General features: G+C 42.1%; 2 protein-coding genes across 4 annotated transcripts; one reads left to right on the top strand and one right to left on the bottom strand.

The window, feature by feature from the left end:
- The first annotated feature begins 55 nt into the window (after window positions 1–55).
- LOC120682497 (elongator complex protein 3) lies at window positions 56–4,723 on the top strand. Its single transcript, XM_039964450.1, has 9 exons — window positions 56–607; window positions 1,276–1,345; window positions 1,464–1,636; window positions 1,777–1,951; window positions 2,053–2,219; window positions 2,375–2,594; window positions 2,681–2,785; window positions 3,658–3,810; window positions 4,409–4,723. The coding sequence occupies exons 1-9, from the start codon at window positions 114–116 to the stop codon at window positions 4,565–4,567; spliced, it is 1,716 nt and encodes a 571-aa protein (XP_039820384.1). The 5' UTR covers window positions 56–113; the 3' UTR covers window positions 4,568–4,723.
- Window positions 4,724–5,222: 499 nt separating this feature from the next.
- LOC120682267 (anaphase-promoting complex subunit 2-like) lies at window positions 5,223–11,698 on the bottom strand. Of its 3 annotated transcripts, none has more exons than XR_005678333.1 (16): window positions 11,341–11,689; window positions 10,812–10,901; window positions 10,329–10,560; window positions 9,485–9,756; window positions 9,305–9,376; window positions 8,962–9,203; window positions 8,022–8,438; window positions 7,716–7,917; window positions 7,489–7,603; window positions 7,327–7,409; window positions 6,761–6,880; window positions 6,584–6,668; window positions 6,435–6,516; window positions 5,871–6,062; window positions 5,710–5,778; window positions 5,223–5,614 (listed from the first exon to the last, which is right to left on the bottom strand). XR_005678333.1 is itself a non-coding variant. In XM_039964091.1 (16 exons), the coding sequence occupies exons 1-16, from the start codon at window positions 11,521–11,523 to the stop codon at window positions 5,492–5,494; spliced, it is 2,583 nt and encodes an 860-aa protein (XP_039820025.1). In that variant the 5' UTR covers window positions 11,524–11,698; the 3' UTR covers window positions 5,223–5,491. The 3 variants fall into 3 exon arrangements, 2 of the variants coding, with proteins under 2 accessions (XP_039820025.1, XP_039820026.1); XM_039964091.1 differs by having other exon boundaries at window positions 6,584–6,672; window positions 11,341–11,698; XM_039964092.1 differs by having other exon boundaries at window positions 6,584–6,672; window positions 7,839–7,917.

Genomic DNA, 11,698 nt, shown 5'->3' with positions numbered 1-11,698 from the left:
GCTTTTGAACCGTGTGCGAATGGGCAGGGCGAAACGCCGGCCGACCCGACCGAGCCCAATTCGTTCCCGACCCGAGCCCAAAACCCCTTGCTAGCGGAAACCCTTCTCTCCCCATGGCGACCGCCGCCGCCGCCGCCGTGGCGGCACCGGAGCAGCCGCGCCGCCGGAAGCCGGCGCCGGGGCGCGGGGGCGTGGTCCTCCCCGCGGGCCTCTCGGAGGAGGAGGCCCGTGTGCGGGCCATCGCGGAGATCGTGTCGGCGATGGGGGAGCTCTCGCGGCGCGGGGAGGACGTGGACCTCAACGCGCTCAAGTCCGCCGCGTGCCGAAAGTACGGGCTGGCGCGGGCGCCCAAGCTGGTGGAGATGATCGCCGCCGTGCCTGAGGCCGACCGCGCCGCGCTGCTGCCGCGGCTGCGCGCCAAGCCCGTGCGCACGGCCTCGGGCATCGCCGTCGTTGCCGTCATGTCGAAGCCGCACCGGTGCCCCCACATCGCTACCACCGGGAACATCTGCGTCTACTGCCCGGGAGGCCCGGACTCCGACTTCGAGTACAGCACGCAGTCCTACACTGGATACGAGCCCACTAGCATGCGTGCCATTCGGGCAAGGTAATTTAGCTTACTGGCTGATGATGCCTCTAGTAAATACTAATTGGGTTGTTTGAGTGAGGGAGCGTTGCACTGTGCCCTTGTGGGGAGTAGCTTCGTTTAGGTTAGTCTCAGCTGAGCTGAGCTGCAAATTTAAACGAACAGTACTGTTTGAGAGACGATGAAAGGGTAAGTTTGCTTTGGCATCCATGCTCCCTTCAATTTCTCCGAGTTTTTCTGCACCTAGGATAGGAGTGCTGTAGCTTTCAGTTTTTGCGCAGTTGCGGTAACATGACACAAGAATTTGTCGTTATACATGCTATTGCTAGACAGCTGATAAATCATGTCCTAATTCATAAAACCTATTATGAATATGAGAAACTGGACATTTTACTGAACATGCTATGATCATGTAGATATGCTATGTTCCGTACTAGTATTACTGGGGTTTGGTAATAGAAGAGTGCAAATAATGCCTAAACCATTTAATAGGAATGTGAATAAAATTATGTATTTGTTGCTCATGAAATGGGAACGTACACCATGCCAACTGGGGATCTTTGGATATGGTTTTCTTATAGCTGTGGATTATGTGTAGTGATATAGATGTTGGTGTATTGTGGTTATTTAAACTGCTTTGTAGATACGCTTTGGCAGTTTTTTTTTCTGAGCTGCTATTGTGATTTTAGGTACAATCCATATGTGCAAGCCAGAAGCAGGATAGATCAGCTCAAGAGGCTAGGACATAGTGTGGATAAGGTCTGTCTGTAGCCCAAGAGAGGACTCTGTGCTGTTTCATTGGTTCTCTTATGTTCACTGCATTCTCTGTTTACTTTTGACCAACAGTGCAACAAGATAATTTTGACATACTCTGCAGGTTGAATTCATCTTGATGGGTGGGACTTTCATGTCCCTACCAGCTGATTATCGTGATTATTTCATCAGAAATCTTCATGATGCTTTATCGGGTCACACTTCTGCAAATGTTGAGGAGGCTGTTTGTTATTCAGAACATAGTGCTGTCAAATGTATTGGTATGACGATTGAGACGTAAGTATCATCGCACAATTAGATGTTGCTTCTTGCTTAGCTGTTTCCATTTAAAAAATATTTGTTTCTTCCCCACTTTCCTACGAAAAATTATGATTAACCTCAATCATGACATGATTTTTTTTCTCTCGCAATTCTAGGAGACCTGATTATTGCTTGGGCCCTCATCTGCGCCAGATGCTATCTTATGGATGTACCCGCTTAGAAATTGGTGTTCAGAGTACATATGAGGATGTCGCCCGTGACACAAACAGGGGTCACACGGTGGCTGCTGTTGCTGATTGCTTTTGTTTGGCAAAAGATGCTGGGTTTAAGGTGATAGCTTGTTCGTCACATAGCTTTGTTTGGTTGATTTTGTTGCTTGTTTTGTTTATGATTATGATTGTTCTAATTGTCTTGATTCACCCTGTTGACAGGTGGTTGCCCACATGATGCCAGATTTACCTAACGTTGGAATAGAAAGAGACCTGGAAAGTTTCAGAGAGTTTTTTGAAAGTCCAGCATTCCGGGCCGATGGTCTAAAGATTTATCCAACACTTGTGATTCGTGGAACTGGTCTTTATGAGCTCTGGAAAACTGGCAGGTGCTTCACTAATCTAGCACTTGATACTCAACTGTCTTGCTAAATTTTATCGACGTTGTTGTGGTTATTCTTTAAATTTAAGTGTAAGAACTTCTGTACTTGTGACAAGGGCCCAGAAAGCCAGGGCTAACATGGTAGCATTTGCGGCGTTACAGATATAGAAATTATCCACCTGAGCTTTTGGTGGATATTGTGGCTAGGATTCTGTCTATGGTACCACCATGGACACGAGTGTATCGGGTCCAGAGAGATATTCCTATGCCACTTGTCACTTCTGGTGTTGAGAAAGGTAACCTTCGTGAGCTTGCTTTGGCTCGAATGGAAGATCTGGGCTTGAAATGCCGAGATGTCAGAACCCGTGAGGCAGGGATTCAGGTAAATACGAGATGCATAGTAAAATCATTTCACCTATATAAAATATGGATGCCTCTACATTTTCCTAGTTGTGCATCTGTATGTAGGATATCCATCACAAAATCAGGCCAGATGAAGTAGAGCTTGTCAGGCGTGACTATGCTGCAAATGAGGGTTGGGAGACGTTCCTCTCTTATGAGGATACACGACAGGTATTTATAATCTGCCATCCCAATTTGTGGATCACAAGGATGTTTTTTCGATAAAGGAATCTTGGATCACAGGGATGTGAATTCTGGAGTATGATGTGTGCCTGTATAGTTTATTTTCTAGTGTGATTATAGTCTCGGCCCTTTCTCCATTGATTTGGATTTTTCAGTTCTTGATTTTACAATTGTTCTACAGAGATTGGGGTCTAGCTAACAATCTCTTGCCTTCTTGATCTTATGCAATATACTTGTTAGACATGTAGTGCTATGCACGGCTGGGCCTGTTGGTCAGGCTGGCAGCATCTGGGCTTGTGGCCCTGTGCGCCTTGTGGATTGATCACAGTGCAGGGAATCCTATGGTGGTTCTGGCCTAAGGTTGTTAGCCCAGTTGGTGCGAAGCAACCGGCGGCACCCCACAGGTGGGGGGTTCGAACCCCCACCGGGGCGGATTTACCCCGCCTGTGGGAAAAAAACCCCCTCGCTGTGCTCCCGTTGAGCTTGGCTGTGCGACACGGCTCTTGGGCTACGGACCCGGCCCATGCGGTTACGGACCCGGCCCAGTGGGCTATGGACCCGGCCCATGAAGGTTACGGACCCAGCCCAGGGCCAAGGTGCCGCCAGGCCAAGCCCGGAAAGAGCCGGCTTTCGGGGGTTTTCTCGGCCGGGGTCAAACTGGTCTCTTAGTTGAAAGCCGCGGGGGTGGTCTTTCCCCTGCCCGGTCGAGGTTTTTTATTTATTTATTTTTATGGTGGTTCTGATTCTATAAACCAACCTAGGTCTCCCTGCCTGTATAAGTCTTTGTACTCATCCATCATTAATTAATTAACTATTGATAGTCTACTTTCGATACTCACAAATTTTTATGAATTTTACAGGATATCCTGATTGGCCTATTGCGCTTGCGTAAATGCGGCCGTAATGTTACATGCCCTGAACTCGTAGGGAGGTGTTCAATTGTTCGTGAGCTTCATGTCTATGGAACTGCAGTCCCTGTGCATGGTCGTGATGCAGATAAACTACAGCACCAGGTAATGTTAAGCTAATTTACATGAAAAGACTATGATCGCCACCCACGATTTTATGGCCCTTGGGGCTACCATGTTTGGAAATTAGATATTATAAGATCTCCTGGTATGCCTGATCAATTGTAGTCACTGTGCTAGATTGAGCCAAGTATTGAAAGGTACATCTAAAAATGGTCTAGTGTGTTTACCTTTATTATATTTCACCAAGGGTTATCTACTGGGGTTGTATTTATCAACCATGGTAAAGAAGAATTGATTGAGTGAAATACATGTTAACTGGAATTGAACAATAAGTGGTTAGTGATAAATTCCAGCCATTGGTGCCACAGCAGAGATGAAACACCAGTAAGACTCGAACATGCTCCAACACACTGCTTAAAGCCAGGGAAAACCCTGAATGCTGGAGTCCTTTCAATTTCCTCAAATAATTTTTTGTGTGAATTTTTAGTTTGCTAATTGTGGTGCGTTAAGCCATTTATTCTTTTATAATGGGACAACCACAGTCCAAGCATTTTGACCATAGCCATTTATTATTCTGCAAAACTGATGTTATCTGCTTTTACAGCTGTTTAACATTTGTTCTGTCCATGCTCATCGACAGGGCTATGGAACTCTACTAATGGAAGAAGCAGAGAGAATCGCTCGAAGGGAGCACCGTTCGAAGAAATTGGCTGTGATTTCAGGAGTTGGTACTCGCCACTATTACCGCAAGTTGGGTTATGAGCTTGAAGGGCCTTACATGGTCAAATGTTTGGCATGATGTCATTTCAGTTTTCATGGAATCATGTAAAGCAGACTAGCCTTTGTCATGTAACATTAGTAGTTTTTAAAAATGTTTTTCATTACCCTCTTTTTCAATGTTGAGTAATGCAAATGATAATGTTGTCTGGTAATGCTAAGTGGTTAGAAACCTACATCAACTTAGAGATACCATATATAAACTCCTGCTGTATCAAAACTTTAAAAAATGCAATATTAAAAAACATCTTCCACCTTTTACTTCATTAAAGTTGGACAAATGATCAAGGTGCCAACGATAGAGTAGAGGCTCAAGCCCCCGCTAGCGAAGCTTGGCAGTAAATAATTAACACATCTTCGATTATATGATAGAGTGGTTTTTTCCTATGTTAAAGAAGTATTTTATTTTCATATAATGGAACACAAGACTCAACTAAAAAAGGATGATTTCACACACTAAAAAACTAAGTAGGTGGATCCAGCAGCCATCAGCTGCCAATCTGCCCAGGCACAAGGGCAAGGAAGGAGGCCACATTCGGCTGGATAGTTGCATGGGCTGTTGCGAACTTTGATTACAGAAAATTCAGCTTTCAATTTATGAGAATCATTTGACCAAAAACAGATCCAAAATGATTTGGACTATTCAATTAGGGCATTTTTAATTCAAAACAAATTTCTGCAAGGTCTAGGAACTAACTCTTCAATAGCTATAGTTGCTGTTTCTCAACAAGTTCTGGAAAATCTCAGAATATTACAGCACTTCCATTGAAACATGCACAGAGAGCGACAAAATACATGGGGGGCATCAATGATCCTGATCTTTACTTGCTAGGAGAAGATACTAAAACATTTAAGGAACCCAACAGAAAGGCACTGATAATTAAGTATATTCTGTTTGATTACCCAACACCTTCAATCTAACTGGTTATCCTAATACAGACGATTGCTACCTCTTTAGCAAGTACAACCCATCCCTCATTTCTAGCTTTTCATCCGCTACTAAACCAGAAAGAAAACTTTGCAGCTGCTGCAGTGACTTGTCATATGATGGTTCCGCTATACAGAACATCTGAAAAATGAGCAATTTAAAAAGGAATCAAAAGGTCAAGTAGATAAAAAGACCAAAATCAGATAAAGGCACTGCTGACATCGTCTTGATCTTACCTTTAAAGTGTTATGTATCCTGTCGAGTGACATACTCCCAAAATTGGTTAGCATTCCAATGATGAATTTCTGCAGTGCATACAGCATTCGAATGATTGAAAATGAACACAAACAAAATGTAAATCTTGATTTATCCAGTATTTCTTCCTTTCGAGCCATACCTCGTACACAGTCATTTCTTTCTTAAGTTGCTCCTCAACTGAAGCCACAGAGCTTTCACCTTCCTCCTCAGTCATTTGATACTCTGCCAAGCGTTCATTCGCAATACTGTTCTTGTTGACATCAGACATGCTATCAACAACAGTAAAGGTGTGATCATCAGCATCTGGTCCTGCTGATTCTGTCAGGATCCCCTATATCATATTACAGTAATGTTAAATCTGATTGTCACATTTAAGAAGTATCGAGGAAAAATGCATGCACGGACATCATGTAGCTTAGGTCATGTAGTCATGTCTAAGATTAAGAATATCCTGTATTTATTTCTATCAGAGATAACGAAAAACAATAAATATAACTCGTGTGGAACCCCAAATCTATGTGTTATCAACTATTTAGTCCATCAGACTTTAGCCAAAACAACTGTATACAATAATATTGGTTAAACCCCAGTTTCATATTTGCTGGTATATTCAATGGTGATGGTAATGTTAACATGATCTGCATAATGACGAGCATATTTCATATAAACAATTAAATTATCCATTGATATATGTGGGCCAGACCTTGCTTGTCCAGAAGCTTATCCTTCTGTTAAGAGAATCCATAGGTATGCCAATTTCCGTAGCAAGTGTCTTCGAAGTCCAACTGGAAAGTTTCGTAGATTTAGTCAAGAGAATACACGAGGCATACAATAAGGTAGTTCTTTCATTACCTAGATTTCTCTTGAAAATGCATTATGATCGCAGCATGAACAGGAGCCACAGTAAACTGCATGCTTCTTCCCTCAAATTCCAGTTCTAACTAGAAAAGCAAATTAAGTGTTACACCCACTTCTATTCATTCGAGGACAATTTTCATAGTACCCATCAATTAAATTTGTTTTCCTAACCTTGACTGTTCCAAGATTTTTCTTCCATAATAGCTTCCGTGGAGTTTTTATCTGATGAAATCTTTTTGCATAATCAGATAGCAACTGATCAACTGAAGCAGGAACAACAAGATCTTCTGTCTGCATTTGCACCGGATACCAAGCGGTCGATAAATACAGAACATATAAGAAATAGAAAATACTCACTGTTCAAATTATCTCCAAAATATTTGATATTCTCTCATGAAAATTCGAAAATACCAGTGTTAGAAACTTTTCGTGACAGCTATTGATGGTAGTGACAGAAATGACACTCATCATCTGCAGTATGTATGTGTGACCATGATTTGAATAATTGCAGTGGCAAAAGGGTTATGGCGACATATTCAGTGATTAAGAGTCAGAATCTATTAACCTTTTAAATGCTTGAAGATTCAAAGATACTGAGATTATTCTCTTTGGCCGTGTACAGTCCTTTTTCATTGATATAAATATGTACAACCATACGAGTTTCCCCAACTGTTTTTGCTCAAGAAATTGATAGGTTCTGACTAGTTAATCATGATTTAAATATCCTTATGGCATACCTGAATTGGTGGCCAAAAGTTGGACGATATTATTGTTGCATCAAGAATATCATGAGATATTTCTGCCTCCTCTTTCCCAGGAACTAAAAAAAAGAATAAAAATGTAGTTGTGGCATAATTGAGCTTTATTTTGTACAGAGACTGGTGGTATTTGAGGTATACCAGTTTGAGATGTCTTTAGCAAAGATGTTTTAATGTTCGAGTTGGTTCTCTTTGAGTCAATCAAGTCATTAAGCATAATCTCACACTTCTGCATGCTGCTCTCACCAAAATGAATCTGCCAAAATAGAAATATCATTATTATAGCGAAAAAATAGTGTGTCATGTGACAGCCAAATTTCTTGGATACAGAATTAAAAATAGGTCTACCATAAAATTAATAGTCTAACCTTCAGGAGTTCCAACGTGCGAATGTCTGAATCTATTTCAAAGTCAGCTTTGTTGAGCAGCTTTTCTGCCAACATTACACGATATTCGTTGACTAGTTGATCCTTTGAGCCAATTATACTAACCATTAGTCCAAGTATATCAACTTTCCTTCTATTCCTGCTGCCTTTCAATGGGTCTGCTTCTACAGGATCAGGTTCCCAGCTGTAAAAGTTCAAGTCACAGTAACGTGTTTACATGCCATATTTAGAGTTCTTAGAACTCACAAAATAAGTGACATTATGATCAATTGAATGACGAAAATATACCTTTCAGAATTTAGCCATGCTTGTTTCTCATCAACGTTTGCATGATTATCATAATCAGCATTTTCCTGGGTTTCAGCATCTCTGTTCAACTCTTCCAGAAGATTGTCACCTGCATTTCCTGTTCCACTTGCATTTCCTCCAGACCCATCAGTTAGCATTGTCACTATGCATTTGATTGTGTCTTTTCTACCTCTCAGATAATCCCTAATTGGTTCACCAACTGCCTCCAAGAACACGCCAGTGGGGTCAATTGTCCGCAATGCCTTGATAGTGGACACGTATTGGTGCAATATATCATTTGTTGATGCACCAGCAGTAAGTAGACGATATTTAAGTGACGAGATAAATGAGTCAACAAGCTTAGAGTGTTGGCCCGTGTACTCCAAACACAGCTTTAGGTCTTCAATAGCGGGAGAGCTACATCAATGCGCAAAAAATGTGTATGGATTTGACATCAGTTATTAAGAAAATAAAATATGAATAAGAGAGTGAGACCAAAGGTAGAATTTATATGGTAGCTTGGAAGCTTCAGATGGATGTATTAAGAAATTTGATCAACTCCTACGGATCAGATGACAAAAGTCCTAAATATATATACAGAGTATGATAGATGAAACAAAACAGGTTACTTTGAGGCATCGAAGTGGAATAAAGAACAAAACTCATTAGCCATACAGAGAAAAAAATCAACAGAAATGATGAGATGCCCATATGAGCCACAATAAGAATTAAACAATTATTCCAGTTAAATGAAGATAGCTTGCGAGAACGTAAATGTTTTCAAGATGGCCATTGCAAAAATTATCTCATCTATCAAGTCTCCAAAGTCTATGTATGCTAAGCTTCACAGGACAGAAGAAAACTATTCAACAAGCATAAACAATATTTGGATTGTCAAAGCCCCCTAGCTCACAGCACCATATAGGGAAAAATGACTGACCTCTCAGGGTAATCTACAATTATTTCAAAAAGTTTGCCAATTCGTAGGTCCTGCAAGGTTTCATAAGCAAAATACTCAAGCCGCATGTGCCATCGCACAAGGGCTTCAGAAGGAACGCCGATCCCTGGGAAAGAAGAAGGACGTGAGGCTAATGGTGATTTTAGACCAGAAGATCCACTATCATAGTCCACCGAGTCGCCAAGATATGTTAAAAGAGCATGCAGAAATTGAAGAGGAACAGCCTGACAAGATCCAAATTGCATGTCAGAGAACATCGGTGGAGAAAATCTACATTCGGAAACCCAAATTTCATACTTTGCAAAATGGTGAGATGAGACAGTACCTGAATCCACTTCTTCACACACCTAAGGACAGGAACTCTATAATCATCACCAGCTAGTTCATAAACTTTAGACTGATGAATGAGAATGAGAGATAATACAAGGTTAGTAAAAGAAATTCAAGAGCATCTATGCCAAAATATGTGATGCAGTAGGTCATAGACAAAGCAGGGAATGCGGACCTTTAAAAGCCAGATTATTGCAGAGGAATAAGCATCTTCAGTCACTGATGTAAAACCAAGACATCTAAGATCACGAACAACTTTTCCAATGTTCTTTACCAAGAAGCTACTTTCTGAAACTTCTTGACCATCAATATCCATTCCACAATGCCAGTCAGAGGCATTATTACTTTCAAAAGGTTCATGATTCCCAAGTTGGTCACTCTCATAAGATCCAGCCATAATAACATTAAGTTCTTCCAGCTTCTTCTTGAAATAGACATTTAATATCTCTGAAAATTGACAAATAAGAATGAACATTCAATATAATAATTCGGATCTGTAATTTTGAATGAACTGTTATAAATCAGAATGCATCTGGTAAATTGTAGTTAATAATTTTGCCAGGGATTATGTCTTGCAAGGATATTAATTTGCACACAAACATGTACTCACTAAATTACTCCAGTACAATAATGGTATCTAGTATACCAGCAGTAGTGGGAGGTCACAAATGCTATCAAACCCCAAGGAATCAGTGAGCTAACCCTGTGACTCTTAAGTGCACGTGAAAGGGAGAGGCCCAATTTAGCGCACATATTAGTGAACCTAACTAGCCCCCGTCAACAGCTCAGTGCCAGACCAGGTGCGAGATCACAGGAACAAATGAGGGAATAACTGGTACCTGGAAAACAAAGCGGAAATATGGTCCTGTTTAACAGGTATCTCTTTTTGTTTTTCATGTTTGCAGAGCATGATTCAAAGAAACAGTGAACAACATGGTCCACAATTGTGATCAACAGTCAATAGAGCATTAGATAAAGATCTTCACTACCCATAATACAGAGAAGAAAATGACACTGACCAGGAAAGCTCAAGGGCAGTGTTGTCAGAAGTACTGATGATACCATTAATTGGTACCTAGGCATTAAGCTGGAACTGCAATCCACTGCTTTTAATTTTCTTTTGGCTGTTCTATCCTCGTATGATTGTAAAGCATGGACTAGAACAAAAACACATTTTTCCTGGTAACTCTTTTCCAAGCATATGTCCTCCAGTGCTCTACTTAAGATTTCATCGGGCCAATGTTCTTTAACCTGTAATGCATGAATTGAGAGGTCTTGTCAATAAAAAAAAAGGATTAAACAGGAGTTAAGAGGTGAAGCCATCAAACTATAATCATAATGTTGACATGTCATATGTAGTTAGAGCACAACATGTTGTGTGAGAAAAGATACTAGAAATAGTAAACATGCAAGACATTGTTTCTTTACGAGATTGAAAGTTCATTCTGCAAACTCCAAAAAAAAGGTGTGATGACAGGTTAAATAGGTTTTCCATAACTTACACAGAACTTCATTCGATCTACTGCAGAGGCACTGCAATAAGGATGAAAGTGCTGCCAGAACTTCTTGACTGCATTGTTTCGAAATGTTTCCTGCACCAGCAGAAATTGAATGGAACAAAAAGCTTTTGAAATCATCAGGATCGTTTTATTGTTGCCAGTTAACAACTTGAAAAAGAAAGCTGAGCGCAGCAATACTAAATGCTACACCCAAGTGCTGAGATCTCACTTGGACCATTTCCATAAACACCCAAGCTAAGCAGAGGATCCAAATTCCATCCTCGCATACTGTGGCATCTGCCATTTGGTGCAGGCGTTCTCACAAACACCTAGCATGCAGCAGACCCGAACCTTGACACTGTATTGCTATAATCGCCCAAATCTCCACCAGAACACGGAATAGCAACCCAGCAGCAGTCGTGTGTGCGTGCGCGTGAGAGAGAGAGAGAGAGAGAGAGAGAGAGAGAGAGAGAGAGAGAGAGAGAGAGAGAGAGAGAGAGAGAGGAAACGGATGGGTATCTATCGTGTGGACCTCGAGGGAGTGGAGAAAGTAGTCGCGGACGAGCGTGGCGAGGCCGCGGGTGCAGAGGTCGGCGACGACGGGCGCTAGGCGCGGCCCTGCGGAGAGATCACCATCGCCGCCAAGAAGTTCGTTGGAGAGAGAGCAGAATTGGGCCCACGAATCGAGACTGCCGTCGGCGTCGTCCCGCTCCATCGCCTGAGCGGCACCGCTAAGCTGGTAGCTCCCGAGGTGCGCGGGAGGGGAAATAATTTCAAGCGGCCCGCCGAGCAACGACGCGCTCAACACGCACTCAGCCACTCACGCAGCCGGGGCGCGGGGCGCCCGGTGGTGAAAGAAAGGAAGGCGTCGGCACGGCGGCCGGCGTTGG

This window comes from Panicum virgatum, chromosome 7N (genome assembly GCF_016808335.1).
Source record: "Panicum virgatum strain AP13 chromosome 7N, P.virgatum_v5, whole genome shotgun sequence".
In the NCBI taxonomy this organism is placed as follows: Eukaryota; Viridiplantae; Streptophyta; class Magnoliopsida; order Poales; family Poaceae; genus Panicum; species Panicum virgatum.
Note: the sequence above shows the minus strand (reverse complement) of the source record. Positions and strands in the feature narration are given on the sequence as shown.

Excerpts from the sequence above, each read along its gene's own strand:
- LOC120682497 (XM_039964450.1), top strand. The coding sequence starts at position 114 with ATGGCGACCGCCGCCGCCGCCGCCGTGGCGGCACCGGAGCAGCCGCGC. Across the intron at positions 608-1,275 it reads ATGCGTGCCATTCGGGCAAG|GTACAATCCATATGTGCAAG; the intron begins GTAATTTAGCTT and ends TTGTGATTTTAG. Across the intron at positions 1,952-2,052 it reads CAAAAGATGCTGGGTTTAAG|GTGGTTGCCCACATGATGCC; the intron begins GTGATAGCTTGT and ends CCCTGTTGACAG.
- LOC120682267 (XM_039964091.1), bottom strand. The coding sequence starts at position 11,523 with ATGGAGCGGGACGACGCCGACGGCAGTCTCGATTCGTGGGCCCAATTC. Across the intron at positions 6,517-6,583 it reads CATTTTCAAGAGAAATCTAG|TTGGACTTCGAAGACACTTG; the intron begins GTAATGAAAGAA and ends GAAACTTTCCAG. Across the intron at positions 6,063-6,434 it reads TAAGCTTCTGGACAAGCAAG|GGGATCCTGACAGAATCAGC; the intron begins GTCTGGCCCACA and ends AATATGATATAG.